The sequence below is a fragment of the Sciurus carolinensis genome, chromosome 3 (genome assembly GCF_902686445.1).
Source record: "Sciurus carolinensis chromosome 3, mSciCar1.2, whole genome shotgun sequence".
Taxonomy (NCBI): domain Eukaryota; kingdom Metazoa; phylum Chordata; class Mammalia; order Rodentia; family Sciuridae; genus Sciurus; species Sciurus carolinensis.
The window spans coordinates 124,912,497-124,939,615 of record NC_062215.1 but is presented as its reverse complement, the minus strand read 5'-3'; the positions used below and the strand labels follow the sequence as shown (position 1 = coordinate 124,939,615).

General features: G+C 33.3%; 1 protein-coding gene across 4 annotated transcripts in view; it reads left to right on the top strand.

Annotated features, from left to right (window-relative positions):
* Lnpk (lunapark, ER junction formation factor) overlaps positions 1-27,119 on the top strand; it is a 76,508-nt gene that overhangs the window by 41,603 nt on the left and 7,786 nt on the right. Inside the window, exons 9-14 of one of the 4 annotated variants that reach the window (XR_007107894.1) lie at positions 14,299-14,511; positions 22,272-22,377; positions 23,555-23,625; positions 24,621-24,791; positions 26,164-26,389; positions 26,480-26,562. Coding sequence is in view for 3 of the 4 variants with exons in the window: in XM_047547022.1 (XP_047402978.1) it covers positions 14,299-14,511; positions 22,272-22,377; positions 23,555-23,625; positions 24,621-24,791; positions 26,480-26,562 (644 nt within the window). In the remaining variant the exon portion in view is untranslated. Of the gene's footprint in view, positions 1-14,298; positions 14,512-22,271; positions 22,378-23,554; positions 23,626-24,620; positions 24,792-26,163; positions 26,437-26,479; positions 26,563-27,119 lie in introns of those variants that run through there. The other 3 variants (XM_047547022.1, XM_047547024.1, XM_047547021.1) reach the window with 3 other exon arrangements.

Below are 27,119 nucleotides of genomic sequence, written 5' to 3'. Positions count from 1 at the left end.
TTTATTGGAAGATTTACTATCCAGATGTGTTACTCACATGGCTGGCAAGTTGGTGCTAGATGTTGTTCCTCCATATGAACCTCTCTTTGGGTTCACTTGGGCTTCATCACATAGTGGCCAGATTCTCAGACCAAGCAGCTCAATAGATAATATATAATTCTAGAAATTGTCACAGTTGGATTTTCTTAGTCAAGCAGTCACAGAGCATAGATTGAAGGGAAAGGCACGTATACACTTTCCATCCCAATTTTTTTGGGAGACAAATTAGGTTTTGAAGTCTTATTTTAAAATTACCACATGGATCTTAATACAGATAACAAAGGCATTTCTTTTTTTTTTAAATTCTGTTTTAAAAAGTTTGTCCTAATTAGTTATATGTGATAGGACAATGCATTTTGGCATAACTTCTCATTCTTCTGGTTTTACATGATGTAGGATCACACTGGTCATATACTCAGATATGCATGTAGGGTATTCATGTCCAGTTTGTTCTGCCATTCTTCTTACCCCCATCCCTGCTTCACTCCCTTCACTCCCTTCTGCCTAATCCAGAGTACCTCTATTCTTCCCTCCGTGCTCCTTATTGTGAATTAGCATCCCATAACAGAGAAAACATTTGGCCTTTGGTTTTTTGGGATTGGCTTATTTCACTTAGGTTGATATTCTCTATCTCCTTCTATTTACTGACATATGCCATAATTTCATTCTTCTTTAAGGCTGAGTAATATTGTATTGTGTATATATACCACAATTTATTTATCCATTCATCTGTTGAGGGGCATCTAGGTTAGTTCCATAGTTTAGTTTAGCTATTGTGAGGTTGAGCTGCTATTAGTAGTGATGTGACTATGTCAGTGTAGTATGCTGATTTTAAGTCCTTTCTGGGTATAGACCCAGAAGTGGAATAACTGGGTCAAATGATGATTCTATTCCAAGTTTTCTGAGGAATCTCCATACTGCTTTCAATAATGGTTGCACCATTTTGCATTCCCATAAGCAATGTATAATGTACCTTTTTCTCTATATCCTTGTGAACATTTATTGTTTGTATTCTTGATAATTGCCATTCTGATTGGAGTGAGATGAAATCTTATAGTAGTTTTGATTTGCATTTCTCTAATTGTTAGAGATGTTGAACATTTTTTCATAAATTTGTTGATTGATTGTATATCTTCTTCTGTGATGTGTCTGTTCAGTTCCTTAACCCACTTATGGATTGGGTTTTTTTTTTTTTTTTTTTTTGGTGTTAAGTGTTTTGAGTTCTTTATATACCCTAGAGATTAATGCTTTATCTTAGGTGCATGTGGTAAAGATTTTCTCCCAATCTGTAGACTACTCTTCACATTATTGTTTCTTTTGCTGAGAAGAAGCTTTTTAGTTTGTCCATCCCATTTATTGATTCTTGATTTAACTTCTTGGCACTTAGGGGTTGTTAAGGAAGTCAGATCCTAGCCTGACATGGTGAAGATTTGGGCCTACTTTTTCTTCTAGCAGTCACAGGGTGCGTAAGTCTTTGATCCACTTTGAGTTGAGTTTCATGCAGGGTGAGAGAGAAAGGTTTAATTTCATTTTGTTACAGGTGGCTTTCCATTTTTCCCAGCACCATTTGTTAAATTGGCTATCTTTTTCTCTAGTGAATGTTTTTGGCACCTTTGTCTATTTATGTGGGTTTGTCTCTGTGTCTTCGTGTCTGTTTTGGTACCAATACCATACTGTTTTTTTTACGATAGCTCTGTAGTACAGCTTGAGGTCTGGTATTGTGATGCCTCCTGCTTCATTTTTCTTGCTAAGGATTGCTTTAGCCATTCTGGGTCTCTTATTTTTCCAAATGAATTTCATAATTGCTTTTTCTGGTTCTATGAAGAATGTCATTGGGATTACTGATTTTAAGTCCTTTGGTATAGACCAAGGAGTAGGATAGCTGGGTCATAGGGTGGTTCCATTCCAGTTTTCCGAGGAATCTCCATACTGCTTTCCATAAAAGTGGCACCAATTTGCAGTCCCACCAGCAATGTATTAGTGTACCTTTTCCCCCACATCCTCACCAACAGTTATTGTTACTTGTATTCTTGATAATTGCCATTCTGTAACAAAAGCATTTCTATTCCCATTTTTCAGTTTTCATCTCATGACATCATCACCATGAATCCTTTCTTTGTCTCATCGTTGGATTTAATCCTTCTTGGATTCTCTCTAGTACTTTGTTGACTCCCTTTTTTGACACTTACTTGTATTAAAGTTTTTAGTGACTTTGTCTTGTCTTTTCTTACTGTCTGTATATGCAACTCTGTATCCTCTTTCAGTGGTGCTTATCATAGTATTTTAGTAATAGTGGTTGCTTAATGTGTTGAGTTGAAGGAAAGAAAAGAATTTTTTAGAATTCTTAAATTTTGTTTAAATGTTGTAAATGGAATTTTGATGAACTGCAGGGTGCAAGTTGTTTAAAGTTGGTAGGTAAGAAGATAACCCAGACCTCAAGTGATAAAAAAGGAAAAATTGAGACAGAACTGTAAAGTAAAATGTGTTATTCTTTCTTGAAATACAGAACAAACAACAAAAAGGTAAACTCAACTAAAGCTTGGCAAGTGGCATGTATTAGCAGATTTTCTTTCTTTTTTTTTTTTTTTGTGGGTACTGACGGTTAAATCAGGGCCTTGAGCATGGTAGGCAAATACTTTACCACTGAACTATATTCCTAGCCCTTTATTTTGAGACAGGGTCTAGGGTCTTGCCAGATCTTGGGACTGACCTATGACTTCCTGCTCAACTTCCTGAGTACCTGTGATTATAGACCAGTGTCACTGTGCCCTGATAGTAGCAGATTATCTGCTTAAAGTTAGCCTTTTTTTTAATTAAATTTTTTTTTTTATTTTTACAGACTGCATTTTGATTCATTGTACACAAATGGGGTACAACTTTTCATTTCTATGGTTGTACACAATGTAGATTCACACCATTCATGTAATCATACATATATATTAGGTAATACTGTTTCATTCTACTATCTTTCTGTTCCCCACCCCCTCCCACCCCATTTTCCTGTACACCATCCAAAGTTCCTTCATTCTTCTCTTCCCTGCCCTGCTACCCCCCATCATTATATATCATCATCCACTTATCAGAGAAAACATTCGGTCTTTGGTTTTTTGGGCTTGGCCTATTTCACTTAGCATGATATTTTTCAACTTCATCCATTTACCAGCAAATGTCATAATTTTATTATTCCTTATGACTGAGTAATATTCCATTGTGTATATATACCACAGTTTCTGTATCCATTCATCAATTGAAGGGCATCTCAGTTGGTTCCATAATCTAGCTACTGTGAATTGAGCTGCTATGAACATTGATGTGGCTGCATCACTGTAGTATGCTGATTTTAAGTCCTTTGGATATAAACCAAGGAGTGGGATATAAGTCCTGGGTCAAATGGTGGGTCCATTCCAAGTTTTCTGAGGAATCTCCATACTGCTTTCCAGAGTGGCTGCACCAGTTTGCAACTCCACCAGCAATGTATGAGTGTGCCTTTTCCCCCACGACCACGCCAACACTTATTATTGCTTGTGTTCTTGATAATAGTCATTCTAATTAGAGTCAGATGAAATCTCAAGGTGGTTTTAATTTGCATTTCTGTAATTACTAGGGATGATGAGCACCTGTATATCTTCTTCTGTGAAGTATCTGTCCAATTCCTTAGCTCATTTATTGATTGGGTTCTTTTTATTTTTGGTGTAAAGTTTTTTAAGTTCTTTATAAACTTTGGAGATTAGTACTCTGTCTGAGGTATATGTGGAAAAGATTTTCTCCCACTCTGTAGGCTCTTTTTTCACATTATTGATTGTTTCCTTTGTTGAGAAAAAGCTTTTTAGTTTGAATCTATCCCATTTATTGATTCTTCCTTTTATTTCTTGTCCTATGGGGGCCTTGTAAAGGAAGTCTGGTCCTAAGCCAATGTGATGGAGATTTGGGCTTACTTTTTCTTCTATTTGGTGAAGGGTGTCAGGTCTAATTCTTAGATCCTTAATCCATTTTGAGTTGAGTTTTGTACAGGGTGAGAGATGGGGGTTTAATTTCATTTTACTGCATATGGATTTCCAGTTTTGCCAGCACCATTTGTTAAAGAGGCTATCTTTTCTCCATTGTTAGTCTTTGGCACCTTTGTCTACTATGAGATAACTGTACTTATATAGGTATGTCTCTGTGTCTTCTATCCTGTACCATTGGCCTACCTGTCTATTTTGGTGCCAATACCATGCAGTTTTGTTACTATTGCTCTATAGTAGAGTTTAAGGTCTGGTATTATATCTCCTGCATCACTCTTCCTGCCCAGGATTGCTTTGGCTATTCTGGGCCTTGTTCTTCCAGATGAATTACATGATTGCTTTCTCTATTCCTGTGAGGAATGTCATTGGGATTTTAATTGGAATTGTGTTAAATCTGTATAGCACCTTTGGAAGTGTGGCCATTTTGATAATATTAACTCTGCCTATCCAAGAACATGGGAGATCTTTCCATCTTCTAAGGTCTTCTTCAATTTCTTTCTTTAATGTTCTGTAGTTTTCATTGTAGAGATCTTTCACCTTTTTGGTTAGATTGATTCCCAAGTATTTTATTTTTTTTGAGGCTATTGTGAATGGAGCAGTTTTCCTCATTTCCCTTTCAGGTGTTTCTTTGCTTATGAATAAAAATGCTTTAGATTTATGTGTGTTGATTTTATATCCTGTTATTTTGCTGAATTCATTTATGAGGTCTAGAAGTTTTCTGGTGGAGTTTTTTGAATCCTCTAAATATAGAATCATGTCATCAGCAAATAGTGACAGCTTGAGTTTTCTTTTCCTATTCACCCTTTAATTTCTTTGGTCTGTCTAATTACTCTGGCTAGTATTTCAAGGAGAATGTTGAATAGAAGTGATGAAAGAGGGCATCCCTGTCTAGTTTCAGTTTTTAAAGGGAATGCTTTTAGGTTTTCTCCATTAAGAATGATGTTGGCCATGGGCTTAGCATAAGTAGCCATTACAATATTGAGGTATGTTCCTACTATCCCTATTTTTTCTAGTGTCTTGAGCATGAAGGGATGTTGTATTTTGTTGAACATTTTCTCTGCATCAATTGAAATAATCATATGATTCTTAACCTTAGGTCTATTGATGTGATGAATTACATTTATTGATTTGCGAATGTTGAACCAACCTTGTATCCCCAGGATGAACCCCACTTGATCATGGTACACTGTCTTCTTAATATGTTTTTGAATTTGATGTGCCAGAATTTTGTTGAAGATTTTTGCATCTATATTCGTCTATAGATACTGGTCTAAAATTTTCTTTCCTTGATGTGTCTTTGTCTGGTTTGGGTATGAGGGTGATACTAGCTTATAGAATGAATTTGGAAGGATTCCCTCCTTTTCTGTTTCCTATAATACTTTGAGGAGTATTGGAATGAGTTCTTCTTTGAAGGTCTTGTAGAACTCAGATGAGAATCCTTCCGATCCTGGACTTTTCTTGGTTAGTAGACTTTTGATGGCTTCTTCTATTTCATTGTTTGAAATTGATCTGTTTAAATTGTATATGTCTTCCTGGTTCAGTTTGGGAGGATCATATGTCTCTAGAAATTTGTTGATGTCTTCGATATTTTCTATTTTGTTGGAGTACAGATTTTCAAAGTAGCTTCTCATTATGTTATGTATTTTAGTGGTGTCTGTCATGATATTTCCTTTTTCATCATGAATTTTAGTAATTTGAGTTTTCTCTCTCCTTCTCTTTGTTAGTGTGGCTAAGGGTTTGTCTATTTTGTTTACTTTTTCATAGAACCAACCTTTTGTCAATTTTTTGAATTGTTTCTTTTGTTTCAATTTCATTGATTTCAGCTCTTATTTTAATTATTTCCTGTCTTCTACTGCTTTTGGTATTGTTCTGTTCTTCTTTTTCTAGGGCTCTGAGCTGTAATATTAGGTCATTTAGTTGTTGACTTTTTATTCTTTTCTTGAATGTGCTCCATGCAATGAATTTCCTCTTAGTACTACTTTCATAGTGTCCCAGAGATTTTGATATGTTGTATTGTCATTGTCATTTACCTCTACGAATGTTTTTATCTCCTCCCTCATGTTTTCTGTTATACATGCTTCACTCAGTAGCTTATTATTTAGTCTCCAGACTAAAAGCGGTAACTTTTGCTTTTTATTTTGTCATTGATTTCTAATTTCATTCCATTATGATCTGATAGAGCAGAAGGTAGTATCTCTGTTTTTTTGCATTTACTAAGGGTTGCTTTGTGTTATAACATATGGTCTATTTTAGAGAAGGATCCATGTGCTGCTGAGAAAAAAGTGTATTTACTCATTGATGGATGGAATATTCTGTATATTTCTGTTAGATCTAAGTTATTGATTGTGTTATTGAGTTCTGTGGTTTCTTTGTTTAGTTTTTGTTTGGAAGATCTATTTGTTGACATTGGTGTGTTAAAGTCACCCAGAATTATTGTGTTGTGGTCTATTTGATTCCTGGAACTGAGAAGGATTTGTTTGATGAACATGGATGCACCATTGTGAGGGGCATAAATATTTACAATTGGTATGTCTTCCTGATTTGTGGTTCCCTTAAGCAGTATGAAATATCCTTCTCTATCCCTTCTGACTAACTTTGGCTTGAAGTCCACTTTATCTGAATAAGGATGAAAATTCCCGTTTTTTTACTGAGTCCATGTGCATGGTCGGTTTTTTTCCTATCCTTTCACCTTTAATCTGTGGATTTTCTATGAGATGAGTCTCTTGAAGGCAGCATATTGTTGGGTCTTTCTTTTTAATCCATTCTGCCAGTCTGTGTCTTTTCTTGATGAGTTTAGGCCATTAGCATTCAGGGTTATTATTGAGATATGATTTGTATTCCCAGTCATTTTGGATTAATTTTGGTTTTTAAGTTGACTTGGTTTCTCCTTTGATTGGTTTTTCCTTTAAGGTAGTTCCTCCCTTTGCTGACCTACATTGACCATTCCTCCTCATGAGATATTCTGTAGCACAGGCTTTCTATTTGTAAATTCTTTTAACTTTTGTTTATCAAGAAAGGATTTTATTTCGTCTTCAAATCTGAAGGTTAGTTTTGTTGGGCATAGGATTCTTGGTTGGCAACCATGTTCTTTCAGAGCTTGAAATATGTTGTTCCAGGCCCTTCTAGCTTTTAAGGTCTGGGATGAGAAATCTGCTGACATCTGTATTGGATTCCCCCTATATGTAATATGATGCTTTTCTCTTGCAGCCTTCAAAATGCTATGTTTATTTTGTATGTTAGGCATTTTCATTATAATGTCCCTTCATGTGGATCTGTTGTAATTTTGTGCATTTGGTGTTCTGTAAGTCTTGTATTTGACTTTCCATTTCATTCTTCAGATTTGGGAAATTTTCTGATATCATTCCATTGAATATGTTGTTCATTCCTTTGTTTGTATCTCTGTGCCTTCCTCAATCTCAATAATTTTCAAATTTGGTCTTTTCATGATGTCCCATAATTCTTTTGGAGGTTTTGTTCATGATTTCTTACCATCTTCTCTGTTTGGTCAACTTTATTTTCAAGATTAAATATTTTGTCTTCATTGTCTGAGGTTCTGTCTTCCAAGTGATGTAGTCTATTGGTGATGCTTTTTTTTTTTTTTTGAGAATCTCTCTTTATTGAAATGATCTTTTGCTTCCTGCAATTGCTCCTTCAACTACTTATTGGAGTGAACATTCATTGCCTGCATTTGCTCTCTTATCTCATCCTTTGCTTCATGAATCATTTTAATTATGTATATTCTGAACTCCTTTTCTGACATTTCTTCTACCATGCTGTCACTGGATTCTATTAATATAGAATCTAGGTTTGTTTGGATCATTTTCTTCCCTTGTGTTTTCATGTTGTTCATGTATCTTCCCCTCTAGCAGTGCAGATCTGGGGTATTTGTTTTCCCCTGTAGGTTTATAGTGACTCTATAGTTTTCCAAGACCTCTTCTTTAAGGGGGAGATCAATATTAGCAGCACCCAGTACAGAAAATATGCAGCCCTAAGTCAAATAACCCCTATGAAGATGTTAACAATATTGTCATAATAAACAGAATGAGTTCAATTATTATCTATAGTATAACAAATAGATTTGCAATAAGGTCTGCAGTTTCTAATGGAGGACAAAGAGATGGGGAGAAGTGTAGGATGTAATTGTTAATGGGATAAGAAAAGAGTTTATAGAAGTTGTAGATCATAGAAAGAGTGAAAGTGTAATCAAAAGAAGTTGGTTGTTAGCATGAGAAAAGGGAGAAAGAGACTCTGAGGAAACAGGTAAATAAAAGGAAAATAAATCAAGAAAAGTAAAGAAAACTTAAAATTTTTCAAAAAGGAGAGAAAAAAAAAAAAAGAAAAAAAATAATCTACACTATAACAGTCATATAGTATTCAAAACTCCCAGTCTTCTGTAGTCTGATGCATGAGAGGTACCTGACAATGAACTTCCAGTCTCCAGCAGGCATCTCAGGATGGGATTTGCCCCACCTAAAGATGGGTGCTTCCGCTTCTAGGATAATCCAAGATGGCTGGTCTGGCTTCCAAATGTGTTGACAAATGGGGAGCTGCAGTTCGTGGTGTGGGCATGGTTGGCCGGGGTTCCTGGAGGCAGGGTGCAGTTGGTTGGGCAGGGGTCCTGAAGACGGGGCTTGGTCAGTCCGGTGGGGGGTCCTACAGGTCCTGGCTGTTGTCTCAAGATGGTGGCAGTCAGATGTAACCAAACCTGCAGGTACAGTGACAGTGGACTTCCAGGCAACAGCAGGCAGCTGGCGATCCACTGGAGGTCTGAGGTTGTTATGCTGGCTACTGGTGAACAATAAGAGAAAGCACCCAGAAACCACTTTGGACGCAGGAATTCATGCAGGAGATTTTATTAAACGAACAGGCAGAGTGTTTCCCTGCAGGGTGAGAGAGAGAGAGAGCGAGAGCGAGAGAGAGTGAGAGAGGGAGCAAGAGTGAGGAGGAGAGAGAGAGAGAAAATGGTGGGGGAGCTCTTCTTAAATAGTGGAATTTTGCTGGCTAATAACAACGGACCAATGACTGACTTGGGAGTTCGCAGGCTAACAATCTGGACCAATGACTGAGCAGGAGGTTCCAGGGCTAACAATCTGGGTTGTAAAGTGGTGTGGGGAAGGCAGAATAATGGAGGCAGCAAAATAGCAGATCAGATGCCAATAGACCTCAAGTTAGCCTTTTTAATTGAAGTTAGGCTGAGATTCTCAATGCAGCAGTCAACACAGATTCAACTGATTCACAATTTCAATTCCATTCGATTTCTTTTGACTGTAACAGCATATTTACAAGTTCTGGGAATAAGTGTGTGGATGTCTTTGGGAGAACATTATTTTGCTTTTTATACCATGTAAGTTGGGTAACATGCAGTTAGAAATTTAAAATTGAAAAGCAGGAGAAAAGTAGATTCATTTCATAGACTTTTAAAATTCTTACTGTGCCAGTTACCTTGCACAGGTCCTATAAAGATGCAGTTTCTGCCTGTTAGTTCTTGGTTAAAAGGGGTATAAACATGTAAGTAAAACAGTCTTCAGGGTTACCAAGAATCACGCTAAGGTAGAAGGTAAATCATTATAATTTTCTATTAGAACAGAGTTGGGAAAGTACTCTTTAGTTATCCAGGATCACTACCTGGGCAATAACAGAAAAACAACTCGGTACCTTGAGGGACTGCAAATAGATCCTTGTCCTTGAAAAAGGGAGGTAGGGTTCATGTGAAGGAGGGATCAAACAATTAAAGACTTTGTATACAACATTATGTGGTGGGACTTTATCCTATATGCAGCATGGAAAGCCACTGGAGACTTTAATTTTATTTTTTGTTGGTGCTAGGGATCAAACCTAGGGCCTTGTACATGCAAGCAAGTGCTGTGCCACTGAACTACACCCCCAACTTCAGGTTTTGAGTTTTAGAATGAACACTTTTTCTTGGTAACATGAAGAATGGATTGAAAAGAGAAGAAAGCTGAGACATGGATATCAGTTAGAATATCATTTAATATGGACAAGAGATAAAGGCCTGCACTAAAATTACAGCAATGTAGTTGAGTGGGAAAAATGATTTAAGAGATAACTCAGGAGTAGATTGATAGGACTTGAAGGCAATTAGATTTGGAAAATGGTGTGCGGGAGAAGTGAGGATATCATCTAAATGCTTAACAAGACTTTGAGACTTACTGCAAAAAAAAAAAATGCTTTGTGGAATCATTTCCAGGTGAGAATCCACAAGTGACTCATTGACTTGGTCCTTCTGAAATTGTTAAGCAGATTATTTGTAAAAGCGTTAAGCCAGGAATTGATGTTGAAGTCACAATTGCATATGCCTAGATCAGTATTTTAAGAAAAAAAGGAAAAGAAAAAAAAAAGAGAGAAATAATTATACGGTAGAACATTCATTTCAAGAATTATTTAATAGTAAACTAGAGTTTTATACACTTCAATCTTAAATTAATCATTTTTACACTTTTAACAAGGTCACAAATAACTTTTGGAAAACATTTAGTGTTTAAATTAATGTATTTATATAGATTTTTATTTTTTATTTTTTGTGGTATATAGAGCTTGGGGCACCCTAACACTGAGCTACATCCCCAGCCTTTTATTTTGAGACAGAGTCTTGCTAAGTTGCGGAGGCTGGTCTCCAATTTGCAGTCCTCCTGCCTCAATCTCCTGAATAACTGAGATTGCAGGTGTGTGTGCCACTATGCTTGGCTGTATGTATTTTATTTATTTTTTTACTTTTTTAGTTGTAGATGGACACAGTGTCTATATTTTATTTATGCAGTGCTAAGGATTGAACCCAGTGACCCACACACTACCAAGCACTCTACCACTGAACCACAACCCCAGCTATATGTATTTTTAAATAATTGCTTTAGAAATTGTAGATTGCTTAGCTTTTGATCTATTGTAATGTCTGGAACATTTAGATTTACACTACTGATACTAATAGTTACACTTATCAAGTACTTTTCATGTGCTCTGTCTAAGCTCTTATGTTTTGATTATCTCATTTACTGTTTGCAAAAACCATAAGAGGTAAGCATTCTCATTAGGAGGAAGCTGAACTGAGAGATCTCATTAATTTGGAAAAGACTGCATGCTCAAGAACTACAGCAGAGTGGAGCTAAAATTAAGAAAGTTTCAACAAGTCCACTTTTCATAACAAAGCTACTTTATCATTATTTTAAACTTTGTTGCTGTTGTAGTCAGCTTTTTTTTCTGCTGCAACAAAAGGACCTGACTAGAACAACTGTAAAGGAGGAAAGGTTATTTAGGGGCTCATACGGTTTCAGAGGTCTTAGTCCATAGAAGGCCAACTCTGTTCCTCTCTGCTCAAGGTGGGGCTTGAGGTGAGGCAGAAGAGTGTGACTGAGGGGAAGCGGCTCACATGTTGATCAAGAAGCTGGGGGGGGGGGAGGAAAGGGGAGAAGGGGGAGGGGAGGGGAGAGAGGAGGGAGGGAGACTCTCCTCTCCAGATACAAAATATATATCCCATAGCCACACCCCCAATGGGCCACTTTTCCAGCCACACCACACCTGCCTCCACTTACCACTCAGTTAATCCCATATCAGAGATTAATTCACTGATTAAGTTAAGGCTCTGATCTAATCATTTCTCCTCCATACCTTCTTTCATTGTCTCACAGGTGAGCTTTTGGGGGAATACCACATTTAAACCATAACAGTTGCCTTCCTTTTTTTTTCTATAGCATAGTTTTAAAAAATAATCTCATTTTTTTCTTTTGCTTAATTTTGAATTTAAAACCAATGTAGACATGTCCTCATACTTGGCAAGTATCATTTTTGTTTAATTGTTGATTGATCATTGATGAGAATGTTCAAACATTCTCTAGTCACAAATTGACCTTATAGAATACTCCTTATGATATTTTGCCCGATTGATGTGTAATGCTTAATAATTTTCTTTTGGAGGATTGTATTTTACATTTTAATATAGGAAATACTGAATATAAACAATAGTCTGCTTTGTTAAGAATTTTGTTTTTAATATAAGAACATTTGTGAATGACAGGTAGCTAAAAGTAGATAAATCTTAGCTATTCTAAATTGAGACTACAGAATGTTTCATAATATATTACCGAGTATAGATTTGTCACTGTATTTCTAGCTATTTAAAACTATTGATAATTGCAATCCTTTGTTACTGGTGTTTCTTTTGAAAATGATGACATTGTTTCCCCTTTCATAACTCTTCTATAACGTTTTTTTCTCTTTGCCTAAATTTAGATTTAGAAATATTAAGCTAAATCTTTTTTATGGACCACTAGATATGATGTTATTTGTTAACTAGTTATAGACCTCACCTTGACAATTGATATTAAAAGAATATCTCTGCTAATTTTCACAGGGTAAGTGTTCATTCAGAGGAAACAGTCTTAAGTCTTTATTCAAGAAGTGAAAGGATAACAGCTACTTTTAGTATAGTTTGATATATGCTAAATTTTTATTTGTCTAAGTAAAAGTGTACATTTTGGAGGTATGCTTTACCTGAAAATTAGCTGAAAATTATAGTATTTGATGGCTTATTTTTTTACAATTTAAATGATCAAATGTGATTTCAGTAACTTGTGCACATTTAATATTTTTCTTAATGTGTAACTGCCTGTTAAGGTATTCCTTGTGAGTGAAAATAACTAATATACAGGAGATGATAGGATATGATTAGTGCAGGTAATATCTAATATTTTCTGCATAAACTACATGGCAAAATAGCAAAGTATAAAGATGGTTCCAGTATATAATGATAATGTGCTTATAATTTATTATTGCAGTGGCTTGGTTAGAAACTGAATTATGAACCAATTGAAAATTTGTTGGTTCTAGTAATTAAAACTGAAATAATTTGAAAATGACTTAGTGTAGGTGCTGAGGGTAGAGTGCTAGCTTTGGATGGGCAAGGTCCAGGGTTCATTCCAGCTCTGCAAAAAATGAAAAAGAAAAAAGAAAATTCTTAGTTGTGTGAAAACACTGAGTATTCAGTAAATGTGAACTATCAGTGAATGGATATTATCTTATTTAATCCTCAAAATAATTTTGTGGGTTAGCTATATCCTAATTTTACAAATAAAGAAATAGGTTTATGAAAGTAGTCCATCTGAGGTCACGTAGCTAGAGCCAGGTCTTAAGCAAACCCTAACTGTTAAGGTCCTTAACTAGTAAGTAGACTAGTTTGTTGTGGACTGAGAGCTTACATGGGAGCTATACTTTTCAGTGAACTTTTCATGAAAATCTTTGTTAGAATTCAAATCTAAAGTGTTCATCTTTTTGAAGTGTACATGTTTACTCTTCATGCCAAATAAAACATAACTTCTTTAGTTTTAGCTCACTAATTCAGAGTTTGTAAAGATTTAATGTGATATATAGAATTAAAAAGTTATAAAGGGCTTCTTTGAGATCTTACTACTGATATTCAAATAAGGTATTAGATGGAATGGGGAATGTTAGAATTTAGTTTTATGTTATTGAGTCATGAAATATTTTCTGTAAAAGGCCAGGTAGTGAATGACTTAGAGAATCATATAGTCTCTTTTGTAACTACTCAACTCTTTGAAAGTAACTGTAGACAGTATGTAAACAAGAGAGTAGAACTGTGTTTCAATAAAACTACAAAAGCAGGCGACAGCCTGAATTTGACACATTTGCAGACCTGTACACAGACTCTTATAATTTTTACAATTAAAAGTTAAGATTGTATTTATGATTAAACTTTATATGGAATACAAGTGTTCCTATATTAAAGTATTCGCAAAAAGAAATTTGCCAAAAAGTTAGCAATGTATAAAGGAGAATAGGAATGGTACCTAAGTAGTAAAGAATACATTTATTTATTTTTTCTTACCTTTTCTGTGACTACTTAGATATTCTTTTATAATTCCATAATATATGTAGTCACACTTCTTAAGATTTTTATTTTTGAATTTTAACAAACAAATCTGCTATTTTTTACTTATTCTGGTATACTTTCTTTTATTATAGTTAGGAAGGTTTACTGTAAAAAGACATGACATAATTCGTTGGTGATTTTAAGTGATAGATCAAGGTTTGTTGTGTAAATGTTCAGTTGTAGGTTCAGAATGTGGTACTGTATTTTCAGTTTACATTTTATAAATTTCTCATTACACGTAGTTTTGATCCTAGAATGCTTTTTGGTGCCAAATAATTTTAATAAGTGTCATTCATAGTGTTGGCTAATATGGTATATTGAATATTCAATATAGTATATACTTATGCTTCTCAGAGATTCGCCAGCGAACTGCAGTACAAAGAAACCTTTCTCCAACACCAGCAACCTCTAATCAGGGTCCTCCTCCACAAGTTCCGGTATCTCCTGGACCATCAAAGGATACTTCAGCCCCTGGTGGACCACCAGAAAAAACGGGTACTCCAACCCTATCATCAAATGTGTTACCCAGACGTCTTGGATCCCCTGTTACTTCAGTGCCTGGAATGGGTAAACAGAGCACTTAATGTTATTTACAGTTTATATTGTTTTCTCTGGTTACCAATAAAACGGGCCATTTTCAGACAGTATGGAAATGGCATTTCATTTGGAAATAGCAGAGCAGTTATCTGATTAAGCAGGAGTTCCATATTCAATTAGCCATAACTCTTTACAGCTGGCACCTTGTGATACTGAAACCTATTTCTTGAGCTCATTTAACTGTTATGGCTTCTTTGTTTAAATGGCAATAAAACTTTGTAGTATTCTGTAGTCAATAGTTTAGCATATCTTTTTATATTCAACTTTAGAATGACTTCAGATTTATATGTTATAGAGAAGAGAATACTTTTGGAAAGTATTTATGTTCTTTGCTAGTTCTTGCAATACATTTTTAAATATGACAACCTATTTCAGGAAGAATATTCCTGCGTTTTGTTTCCCAATGTTACTTTTGTTAGTATGGACTAGTAGATTTTTTCCACTCTTTTTCTAAGTCATGGAACCTTAGTATTTTCTGGTATACTCTTTATAGAGTTCTATTAACATTGCCTTTACTATTTTCTTGCATAGATCCTCTTTTTTCAGTGTGGTGAACCTGTAGAAGATTCCATTCTGGAGCATAACATATAACATATTACCCTGTGATTATTTTTGGAGTGTGGTTGGGACATGGAAGTCCACGACTTTATTTAGCACGATACATTATTTTACACAGAGTTGCATATTAGATTTTTGAATATGATAGTAAATTATTTTATTTTAAGATATTCAATTCTAATTTAGATTACTTTGGTATTTCATGGCTAGTTATGAACATATAATTTGTGATAATGTCAGGCATGGCAGTATTTGGTATCAGATAATCAGAGCATTTATGTAATAAAATCAATAAAAAAACTAAATATTACTTGTTATAATAGAGTTCTTTGCCTTTTTTTCCTTTAAAAACTATAGCATAAGATTTTAGAATAGAAAACTTATTTATTTATGGTATTTATAATATATTAATTTGTATTATATTAATATATGTGCATATTATGTGCCATATTTATTATAATACAAACATATCCTATAATATTAACTTTACATTAATATATAGGCATTTTAATCAATAAGATTATTTATAACATTTATAATTTATATATTTTATGTTTTATATCAGCAATTTATATTTATGATTTTTATATCAATTATATTTATAATAGATTTATAAACGATTATTTATAATTTATATTTTTATTTTTTCAATTTTTCTATTGCTTTTAGTGATATGAACAATAGAATTTATTTTGACATAATTATAAAAGCACAGAATATAATTTGCCCTAATTCAGAGCCCAGCACTTCCCCTTCCTCTGTTCCCAACCCTCTACTCTAGTTACCATTCTGCTCTTTACTTATAGTTTTTTTTCTTTAATTAGTGTCTTGTGGATATACATGATGGTGAGATTCACTGTGGTATATTCATATAAATACATAGGAATATTAGGTCAGATTCATTCCACTGTCTTTCTCTATCCCATTTCTTCTCCCTTGCTTTCATTCCCCTTTGTCTTCTCCACTGATCTTTCTTCTAGTCTTCTAATTTATTAATTCCCCCACCTTAATTTGGATTAGCTTCTACATATCAGAGAAAGCATTTAACCTTTGACTTTTTGGAACTGGCTTATTTCACTTAGCATGATAGTCTCCAGTTCCATTTTACCAGCAAATGCTATAAAATCATTATTCTTTATGACTGAGTAACTCCATTGTGTATGTGTATATTTATACATATATATCTATATAAAATTCATAATATTTATGTGGTTATTTATAACAATTACATATTTATAACATTTATAAATATAATTATAATTTATAAATAAATTTGTTTCTTAATTTTTAAACAAGATGATTACAAATGAAATGTATACAAATCATACGTTTTAAAGTAATTAAAATATAACTTAAATTTGACATATGATATCACTATGAGGCAGACATGTGTTTTGTGAAATTGAGAAAGGTTAAATTGATTGAAAAATCACTCTTCTTCCAGTTATTGGTGGGTAGTTTGAGATACCCATGATTTATAAATTAAAATTCTGGTTGCTTAATGAATTTTTTTTTTTTTTTTTTTTGGTATGAGTGTATGAATTATATACATTTGTGTATTTAATTTTAAAGAAATAAAAATTCAGCTATTTATATAATCATAAAAACTGCATTTTATATGTGAGGATAGGGCTATTGATGGAACAATGGCCTAAATTTCTTGTAGATGTAAATAAAACATGTTTGCTAAAGTTTCTAATTAGTTTCTTTGTGAAAGACTGTTTATATTGTACATTGCCAAAAATACGAATGAGTTAGATGATTTATTATAGAGAAGATTAATAATTCATTTTTTTCTTTATACCATATTTGTGGAAGAGAATCAATTTAATGTGTATTACCACAGGGCTCCCATATGTTTGAAAATTAATAACCAGCAGGTACTTGATAATTTGCCAACCTGTGTAAAAATGACCAGTATTCCTACAATGATTGCTTTTGATGTTTTATTAATTACTCTTGTCCATAATAGCTTCATAATGAGTATGAAGATACATTATTTTAAAAGTTATTAGTATGTAAGGACGTTAAGATATTTTTATGAAATCTGTAGGCTTATATATCCAGATTGCTTTGTGGACATATTCACTGAAATAATCTAGCAAGTTAAGTTGGTTTAAATGCTTTCAAAATCTAATGTGGGGGTTGGGGTTGTACCTCACTGTAGAGTGCTTGCCTAGCATGTGTAAGACCCTTGGTTTAATCCTCAGCACTGAGGGAAAAATCTAATTTTGTTTGCTTTTTAAGTTGAAATTTTGATAATGAAAGATGGCAGTATCTACATTCAAATTTATTTTTCAATGACAATCTTATTCCTTTAAGATATTAATATAGTATAACTACTCTAAAGTCAGTATGAAATACATTATAGTTTTTGTCACAGCCATTTTGAAAATCTTGTATTCTTGTATCACAAGACTTATTCCAAGAAGGTCCCATTTCGTTTCCGAGTTTTCTATGAGGTCTCTGCATCAACCTCCATTGCTACCTACTTAACTCTTATGTTCATCATGTCATGTTTCACAAAGGCAAATATCACATTTTATTTATTTTATTCTCTCATTTTCTTTTCAGTATTTTCTGTGTTGTCTCTCAACTCAGAGTATCTCCTATAAATAATTGTTTTCAGACACCATAGAGTCATTTTTTATAAAGTTTGAATGTTTAACTATTGTGTTTTTTTTTTTTTTTTTTTTTTTTTTTTTTTTTTTTTGCGGTACTGGGGTATTGTTTGTTTTTAAACAGGAAAAAGCCAAACAATTTATTTGTCTACAGACATGGGAGCCACATACAAAATATAGGATTCCTATTACTTTTATGTAATATAAACTATTACATAAACTCTTAGTCTTCTCCTCTCCACTCCCCATTAGGTTCTTCTGATATTACCTCATTCATTGCATAAATACAGCATATATCTCTTCTTTAGGTCTTTAATTTCTCTTAGCAGTATTTTATAGTTTTGTGTATAGGTTTTGCCCATTTGGGGACCCAGTTTGCATCTGATCATTTTGTATTTTTGGTGCCTTTGTAAATACTGTTATTTTATTAAGTATTTCTAATTGTTCACCGTTAGTATATAAATACTCAATTGATTTTTGTATGTTGTTCTTATATCCTATAACTTTCCTAAACTCACTTATTGGTTGTAGTAGCTTTTGTATAGATAACTGTATTTTCTGCTTAGTCACATTGTCAGTGATTAAAGAAAGTTCTACTTTCTCTTTTCAATCTAGCCTTCCTTTTATTAATTTCTCTTAGCCTGTTATTCTAGCTAGAGCCTTCAACACAATCTTGACTATAAATGACCAGAGCAGACATCCTTGTCTTAGTCCCATCTTGTTCTTGGGGGAAAGGCAATTACTCTTTCACCATTCAACATGATGTTAGTTTTGGGTTTGTGTTTGTTTTTAAATAAATAACCCTTTATCAGGTAGAGGAAGTGACTCTCCAGTTATTAGTAATAAATGATGGAATTTTTCTGCATTTATTGAGATGTTCATATTTTGTTTGTTTTGTTTTAATATCTGTTCATGTAGTGAATTATATTGATTATTAAATATTCAACTTCTTGCTTTCCTAGGATAGATCTCACTTGGTCCTGATGTTTTCAATTTGCTAACATTTGGTTAAAATGTTTATGTCAGTGCTCATTAGATATATAGGTCTATAATATGTTTTTTATTGTTTCCTCCTATCTTTGTCTGGTATTGGCATCAGAGTAATACTGGTCTTACAGTTAGTTTTTCTTTTCTTTATTTTTCTGGTTAAGTTTGTATGGAATTGGTATTCTTCCTTAAATGTTTGGTAGACTTTACCAGTTGAAGCATCTGGGCCTAGTGTTTCTTTGTGGAAAGGATTCTTCTTTTTTTTCGACTGAAAATTCAGTTTTTAAAAGAAAAGCTGTAGAATAATATCACATGTGAATATAAGATGCAACAGTTATTTTTTAAAAATATTTGTAGTTGTAGATGGACACAATATCTTTATTTTATTTATTTTTATGTGGTGCTGAGGATCGAACTCAGTGCTTCACACATGTTAGGCAAGTGCTACCCCTGAGCTACAACCCTAGCCCAAGATGCAACAATTCTTGACAAAATTTTAGTAAGTCACATAGACTTGAGTGAGATCTGGTAGTTTGGTAGTCTTTCAAGGAATGTTTCATCTAACTTTAGAATTTATTGCCATACCTTGTTCTTAATATTCCTTTTAATATTAGTCTGGTTAGAAGTGTGTCAATTTTATTGATCTTTTCAAGGAACCAACTTTTCTCTATTATTTTTATGTATTTCATTTTATTAATTTTCTCCCTGACCTTTCTTCTATTCTGTTTACTTTGGGTTTCATTTGCTCTCCCTTTTTAGTTTCATTCTTTTCTTTTGCTTTTTTTTTTTTTTTTTTTTGTACAGGGAATTGAACGTAGGGACCCTTAACCACTGAGTTACACCACAGCCCTTTTTATTTTGAGGCAGGGTCTTTTTTTGTTTATTTGTTGCTTGAGACAGGGTCTTGCTAAGTTGCTTAGGGCCTCACTAAGTTTCGTAGGCTGGCTTTGAACTTGCAGTCTTATTGATTGCAAGTGACCTCCTGAGTCACTGGGATTATTGGCATGTCCTACCATGTCTGGCTCTTCTTTTTTAATTTCTTAAGATAGAAGCTGAAGTCATGGATGAAGCCAAAGTCATGGATTTTGAACCTGTCTTCTTAAAATAGGTCCTTAGTGTTACAAATTTTCCTCTAAATACTACTTTAACTGTATATCAAAAATTTTGATTTTTTTCATTTTTATTCAGTTAAAATACTTTATAACTTCCCTTTAATTTTTGCTTTGATTCCTGGGTTACTTTAGATGTATATTATTTAGCCTCCAAATATTTAATGATTTTTCAGATGTTTTTCTGTTGCTTATTCCTAATTTCTGTTGTGGCCAGAAAACGTATTTTGTGTGCTTTGAATCTTAATAAATGTACTGAGACTTGTTTTATGTCCAAAACATCATGTGTTAGAAATGTTTTCTGTTTTCTTGAAAAGACCATATAGTTTGTCCCTGTTAGGTAGAGCAGCCAGGTATAAATAAATGTCAGTTAGGTGAAGTAAGTAGTTGTTCAAGTCTTCTGTGTGATTCCTGATTTTTTTTTTCTATTTGCTTATTTTATCAATTATTGAATAAGGTATTAATCTTCAAGTAAAATTGTGTATTTGTCTATTTCTTTTTGATTTTACTCATTCTTATAATCTATTCATTAAGAGGATATTCAGATCACATAAATTTAATGTAATTGTTTATATGTTTGGGTTTGAGTTAAAATTTCCATCTGACTTTTTTTCTATTTTTCCCTTCTGTTTTCTGTTACCCTTTTCTCATTTTCTGCCTTCTTTTGGGTTATCTTTTATGATTCCATTTAATCTTTTTTGCTGTCTTATTGGCTCTAAGACTTTTTTGTGTTCTTTTAATGGTCGTTTTGAGGTTTGTAGTGGATGTCTTTAATTTATCACAAATCCCCTTCAAATGATACAATACCGTTTCACAAATAGTTTTGAGAATCTAACAATTTGTTTGTGCTTCTTTTCTGGCCTTTGTGCTTTTATTGTTGTACGTTTTACTTCTATATATATATTATAAACCCCACAATGAATTATTATTTTTCCTTTAACTTAGTAAATTATCTTTTAAATGAATTCAAATAATAAGAAGTGTTCCTTGTCTATCCACATGGTAACCATTTCAGATGCTTCTCATTCCTTTGCATACCAGCTTTGTGTTTATTGTCAATTTCCTTCTGCCTGAAAATTTTTGTTATTTCTTATAAAGTAGTTTTTACTATGATAAATTATTTCATTTTGAGTGTATATTTTATATCTATGTCTGCTTGAGGTTGTCCCACAACTTACTAATGTTTTTTCCCTTAAAATTCTTTGTCTTTTTCTCTGTATTTCATTTTGTATGGCTTCTATTGCTACGTCTTCAAGTTCACCAATATTTTTTTCTGCAATATCTAAATTGCTGTTCACCTCTTCTGTAAATTTTTCATCCTCGACATTTTAGTTTTCATCTGTAGAAGTTGAATTTGGATGTTTTTAATTTTTTCCATGTCTACTTAACATACTGAATCTTTCCTCTAGATTCTCAAACATGTGAGAGATAAACATAATAAGTTTGTTAGTATTTTTGCTGACCAATGACCAATCAGCTCTCAATATCTGGGCCAGTTTTGGTTAATTTTTCTTATTAATGAGTGGTATTTTCTTGCTATGCATGGCTAGTAATTTTTGATCTGATGCTAGACCCTGTAAATTTTGCTTCATTGTATATTTTTTCATTCCTCTTCAATACAAAACTTCGGAATACTTTGCCCAATGACCTAACTATTTTAAACAGGCAATTTTTTTGGCCTATGTGAGTACTACTTTCTTTCATCTTTTTAGTTGGTTCTTCTAGTCTGAGGTAGTTTCCTCACATGCATGAGGTGATCAGTAATCTACCAAATACTCTGGGAGACCCTCTGAAGAACTTTAAGTGCTTTGTCTCTGTGTCATCTCCTTTCTTTGGTACTCTTTCACATGAACCTGAGCTGCCCTGGCCTCCCCAGAGTTCCAGTACTCTTTTCTCAACTCTAGGAACTGCTGTACTTCCCCTCGTTGTACCTTCCTTGCCCCAGTTCCTGGAAACCCTATAGGCAGTAAGCTGAGGCAATTGTTGGGCCTATCTTGTTTTAGTCTCTAAGGAAACATTAACCTACATTGCCCGATATTCGTCTTTAGTAAAGTCTGTTAGTTCTTACATTTTGCATAGTTTTTTTAGGAGGGGAGTTTAATCTTATCCTTGTTACTCCATTAGAATCAAAGTGAAGTCTCCTAATTTATTTTTATAGGCTTTTTAAGAGTTGGGGTGTTTTAAAAATTAGTTTGTACAGAACCTTACATAGTGTTATCTCTTAACTATGTTGCTGGTTTTGCTATAGCATACATTTAAATAGTTTTTTGGTAGTGTATTATTTTTAATAATTTAAGTGTTTTATGGAGATTTATAATAATTAATATTTTAAAATTTCGTTAAAATTTTCTAAAAAGAGTTCTAGCAAGCATACATAGTTCTTGGTAATTGAATTAAATTTTATTTTTATCTTTGACATATAAATTTTATTTGTACATATTTATTTATTTAATAGGACTTCATCCTCCAGGTCCACCCTTGGCAAGACCCATTCTTCCCCGAGAACGAGGTGCTCTGGATAGGATTGTTGAATATTTAGTTGGTGATGGTCCACAGAACAGGTAATGCTTGCTAGGGTCGTAGATAAAGGAAGATGAAAACATCAGTCTATATGTTATACTTTTGTGGCTTCCATTTCCTGATTTTTAGACATAATGGAGTTTTGTATAACCCTGCAAAATAATATGTGTTCAGCTGTGTTTTCCTAGGAGTTTGGACAAAGTAGTCTAAATAAAACCCATTTGAAAAACACTGAAATTAGCTCTCTCATAAGATTAATATTATAGAACCTGGAATTCTTTCTTTGAAATGTTTAAACTTTGGAGAGCACAAAAATAATGAAAACCTGGTAGGTCGTAAAAGATGGAAATTTGTAGGTGTCAGCACTAGACATGGTGATGGTAATTCTTTTGGTAACAATGAAAATCATTTACATGTACTTAGCACTTAAAGTTACCAAAATGTTTTTCCAATTATCTTACCTATAACTCTAGGAAAATAGATATGTGAGCAGAGCAGTTGTTTTAGTATAGACTTAAAACTATTCATTGGATAGTAGAGTAGATGTTTGACAACTTTATGAGTTAATATCATTTTAATAAAAGGGACCAGAGATTAATGTTAACTTAGTAAGTTATATGTTACTTAAAACAGAATGACTTTTGGACTAAGCCAAGTATTTGTTGAGTAGATAGATGTACAGAGAACAGAGAATAATTATAGTAGAAAATGAGGAAGATTTTTAAGTATAACAGAAAGGCATAGGGATCATGATGTCTAGAAATTAACTTTGGATTAAATTACACAAAATTAAATGTATTTCTTTATTGCAAGATTTTTCAGAGGGCTGAAAATATTTATTGTTAATCTCAATGAGGGTTCCATCTTTTCCAAACATATTTAACCACAGATTTGAAAACTGTCATCCCCAAGAATATTCATTGGGAAACGTTGAAATTTAAGTGTTCTGTTATCAGTTATGTTTCTGCTGATTTAGTAAGGATATCTTCAGTTTATTTTTAATTTGATATTTGAATTACCTTTTAAAATGGTTGAGATTTTGGCTTAGGTTAACTTTGGCTTTTAAGGAGTATTGTTTACGATTTTCTAAGTAGTATCTAATCTATTATAGCACGTTTAGCTGTTTTAATATAAATTAACCATAGTGGCTAAAATAGCCTCTCCCATGAACTTTGTCTGCTTTTATGACTGATATGTTCATTTTTCTTTTTGGTGTAGGTATGCCCTTATATGTCAGCAGTGTTTTTCTCATAATGGCATGGCTTTGAAGGAAGAATTTGAATACATTGGTAAGAATTATAGGGCAGTGAGACATAAATATTTTATTCTATGCCACTTCTTATGCAGTGCCATTTTATTTTACATTTTGTCTTTGTATACATTGGTTGGGCATATTGTCCTTATTTAATAGCCAGGAGCAAAGCAGGAAAGGCAACTGAGGTTTATTCTTCATATAATGTATAGTGACTAGGCCAGTTGTTTGCAAACTGTGTTTCAGAATCACCCAAGGTTTTTAAAAAATTATGATACCTAGAACCCACATGCAAAGAATCTGATTTAATTGATCCGGAGTCAGGTCTAAGCATCAGTATTTTCTTTCAAACTCCCAGGTGACACTTATGTGCAGATAAATTTATCAAATACTTGTGATAAATTATTCTTCTGAAATATGACATATCATATTTTGGGGGGCAAATAAGCAGGGTTCTAGATTTTAAAATATCTAATGATTCTCTTGACTAGAAATACAAATTCAGTAATATATTTAAATCATTAGTTGTATAGTTTTGCTGTTAGTTAACCTGCTACTTAATTTGTTATGCCTTTTCTGCTTTGAGATTAACATTCTCATTCTAATAATAATAGGAAGTATGCTTTAAAATTAACTTTGGTTAGAAAACTTACCATGATATTATTAAAATAGCATGAATTTGCTGGACGTGGTGGTACAAGCCTGTAATCTCAGCAGCTCAGATGGCTGAGACAGAAGGATCACAAGTTTAGAGCCAACCTCAGCAACTTAGTAAGACCCCTAGCAACTCTGCCAAGACCCTGTCTCAAAAATAAGAAGGGTTGGGGATGTGGCTTAGTGGTAGAGCACTCTTGGGTGTTCAATCCTTAGTACCCATAAAAAAAATAATAATAACATGAATTTCACATGGTATAAATAGCTTTTGATAGAGTTTTTGACTATTTGCAAAAGTAATCTTTTTAATTATCTGATTAGTCTTTGAACTTTCTTTGGTTTGTGATTTTCCTTAATTTTAAAAAAAAATTTTTGTAGCTTTTCGATGTGCCTACTGTTTTTTCCTGAATCCTGCAAGAAAAACTAGACCCCAGGCTCCAAGACTTCCAGAGTTTAGTTTTGAGAAGCGTCAGGGAGTGGAAAGTTCAACTTCACTTGGTCCCTTGCCATCAGGAAGTATGCTTTCATCAGAGAACCAACTCAGTGAAGGTATGAATATGTGAATTAAATTTTTTTGTCTCTTACTAACGTATGCTATTTAACAATATTAAAAGCATATTGCTTATAGATAACAATGGATTAATTTACCAGATTTTGCAGCATGCATATGTCAATTATTGCTCTAATGGCCTCCTATGTAAATGGTATGATGTGTTTCAGTTTTAAAATTGAGGTCATATTGTAATATGCAGCATGTAGCACCAATTAGATAAATGTTTTTTATCTAATTAGATAAATATTATTTCTCTAAAAACTGATTTGACTACTAATGTGTTTATGGAATCACTGAAAATTTTATCTGAGTAAATTAGATTAGTAGAATTATGAAACAATTGTTTGTAATTACAAAATAATTAGAAAATTTGTGATTAGATAAAGTAGATAGGTATCTATCACTTGAATTGGTAGATTACTGGAAAACAGGAAACTTTGGAATTGAAAAGTTGCATTTGTATTTTTTTGAATGACTATGTCAACAGAACTGTGTTCCATTGAAACAGTTTATAGAGGTCCATGAGATTTACAGTCTTTGATATAAATTCAACCTTATTTTATAGAAACAGACTTTATCAGAACTTGTATTTTAGAATCCATCTTGCAGTTCTGCTTTAGGAATTCTTGAAGTTTTGTGAAAAATTGTAAAGATGAGATAGAAGATCTGACAGTTAATTTGCCAACATTTAAAAAAAATTTTTTTTTAGTTGTATACGGACACAATACCTTTACTTAATTTTTATGTGGTGCTGAGGATCGAACCCAATACCTCCCATGTGCGAGGCAAGCGCTCTACCACTGAGCTATAATCCCAGCTCCTGCCAACTGTTTTTTGCTATCAATACTTTGTTAGGAGTCCTTTGTCAGCTAAAAGTTGTGAAAATGCTGAAATTATGACACAGACCATGATACTATGGTACAATGCAAACTGTAGAAAAAAATGTATATTAGTTCAGTTCACACAATTTATTTAGCAGTCAGTATTCATCCTTTTAATTTTTAGGAATTACAATTTACATGTATTTGATATCTTCTTCATTAAAGCATTAAGTATTGCAAAAATTGCTGTAACTTAGAATATTATATGAAGCAGTGAATTTTTAGATAATTAGAAGTTTTGTATAAGATTCAAGGATATTTTTAGACTTCAAAGAATGAACCTAAAATATATGTGTTGAATTAGGCTTGGCTTTTGGCTTACTAACAAATATCTAAACAAATTTCAATACAGATAGTTATGACAGAGACTTGTATACTTCCAACATTGAATCAATGCATTCATCTTCTCCAAGTCTACAACATCAGCTCCAAACACACTGTCACTGTCAATTTCTTTCTTTCTTTTTTTTTTTTTTTTGCTAAAAAGTCATGCTCTGAGCTGCATGCTGTTACAAACAAATCATCAGCCTTGCCATTGCAATTTCTTGGAACTGAAAATTAAAGGATTTCATACTGAAGATGCCTAGAGGAAAAAATGAAGTCTTTTCCAAGAGTAACCTTGCTTATGAAAGCTAAAGTGAATATTCAAAAGCCAGTAGTTGGGATTAAGAAAAGGAAGATAAGAAAAACCAGCCTGCGAAATAAAAATCTTGGTAATGGGTCCCATGCTTTATCTTCTCTGCTAAGGTCAAGAGAGTTAGCAAACAACATCCAGCTATACCTTTCCTTCTCATCTAATCTAGGAGGAACAATACCCCAGATGTCTCATTTTCTGTCTGAAATCTCCGGAATGAAGTCTAAATGTCTCAAATTCAACCCCAATAAGGTAATGTTAATAGTTGAAGATCAAACTTGAGGCAGGGTCTGAGTAGTAATACTTCTCTTTGGATTCATCAAAGTGGCCACAAGCATCTTTTTCTTCTTTGGCTTTCGGAAGACTGAAACTTTTCTCCAAGAGTCTTATTGCCACACTATGATACAATTACAAGTTCCAAGCTGAATTTCTTAAGTAATGGACTGGAAGTATTTCTGGTGAACAAGTGAAGCCGCATTTGTTTTGAATGCCAGTGGTGTACCCTTATAATTAAATTGAACTTTTAAAATAAGGCCATGTCATCTCAATTATTTGCTCTATAGCAACAGCCAATGTTAGTTGGAAGCTTAGATTTTTTATTTCTAAATTCTTCAATGATGTATAAAATTGAGGAATGAAAAAAACTTTCCCGCTTTAATTTCTACAATTGTAAAATATTGAAATAGCTTCTTGTTAGCAGCAGGAACTGGAGAGGTTAGATTATCAGATTTACAGATGGACTCACTCAAAAGGTAACTTTCTTCTGTTTGAATTCCTCTTTCAACAAATATCAATAACCATTTGTATGA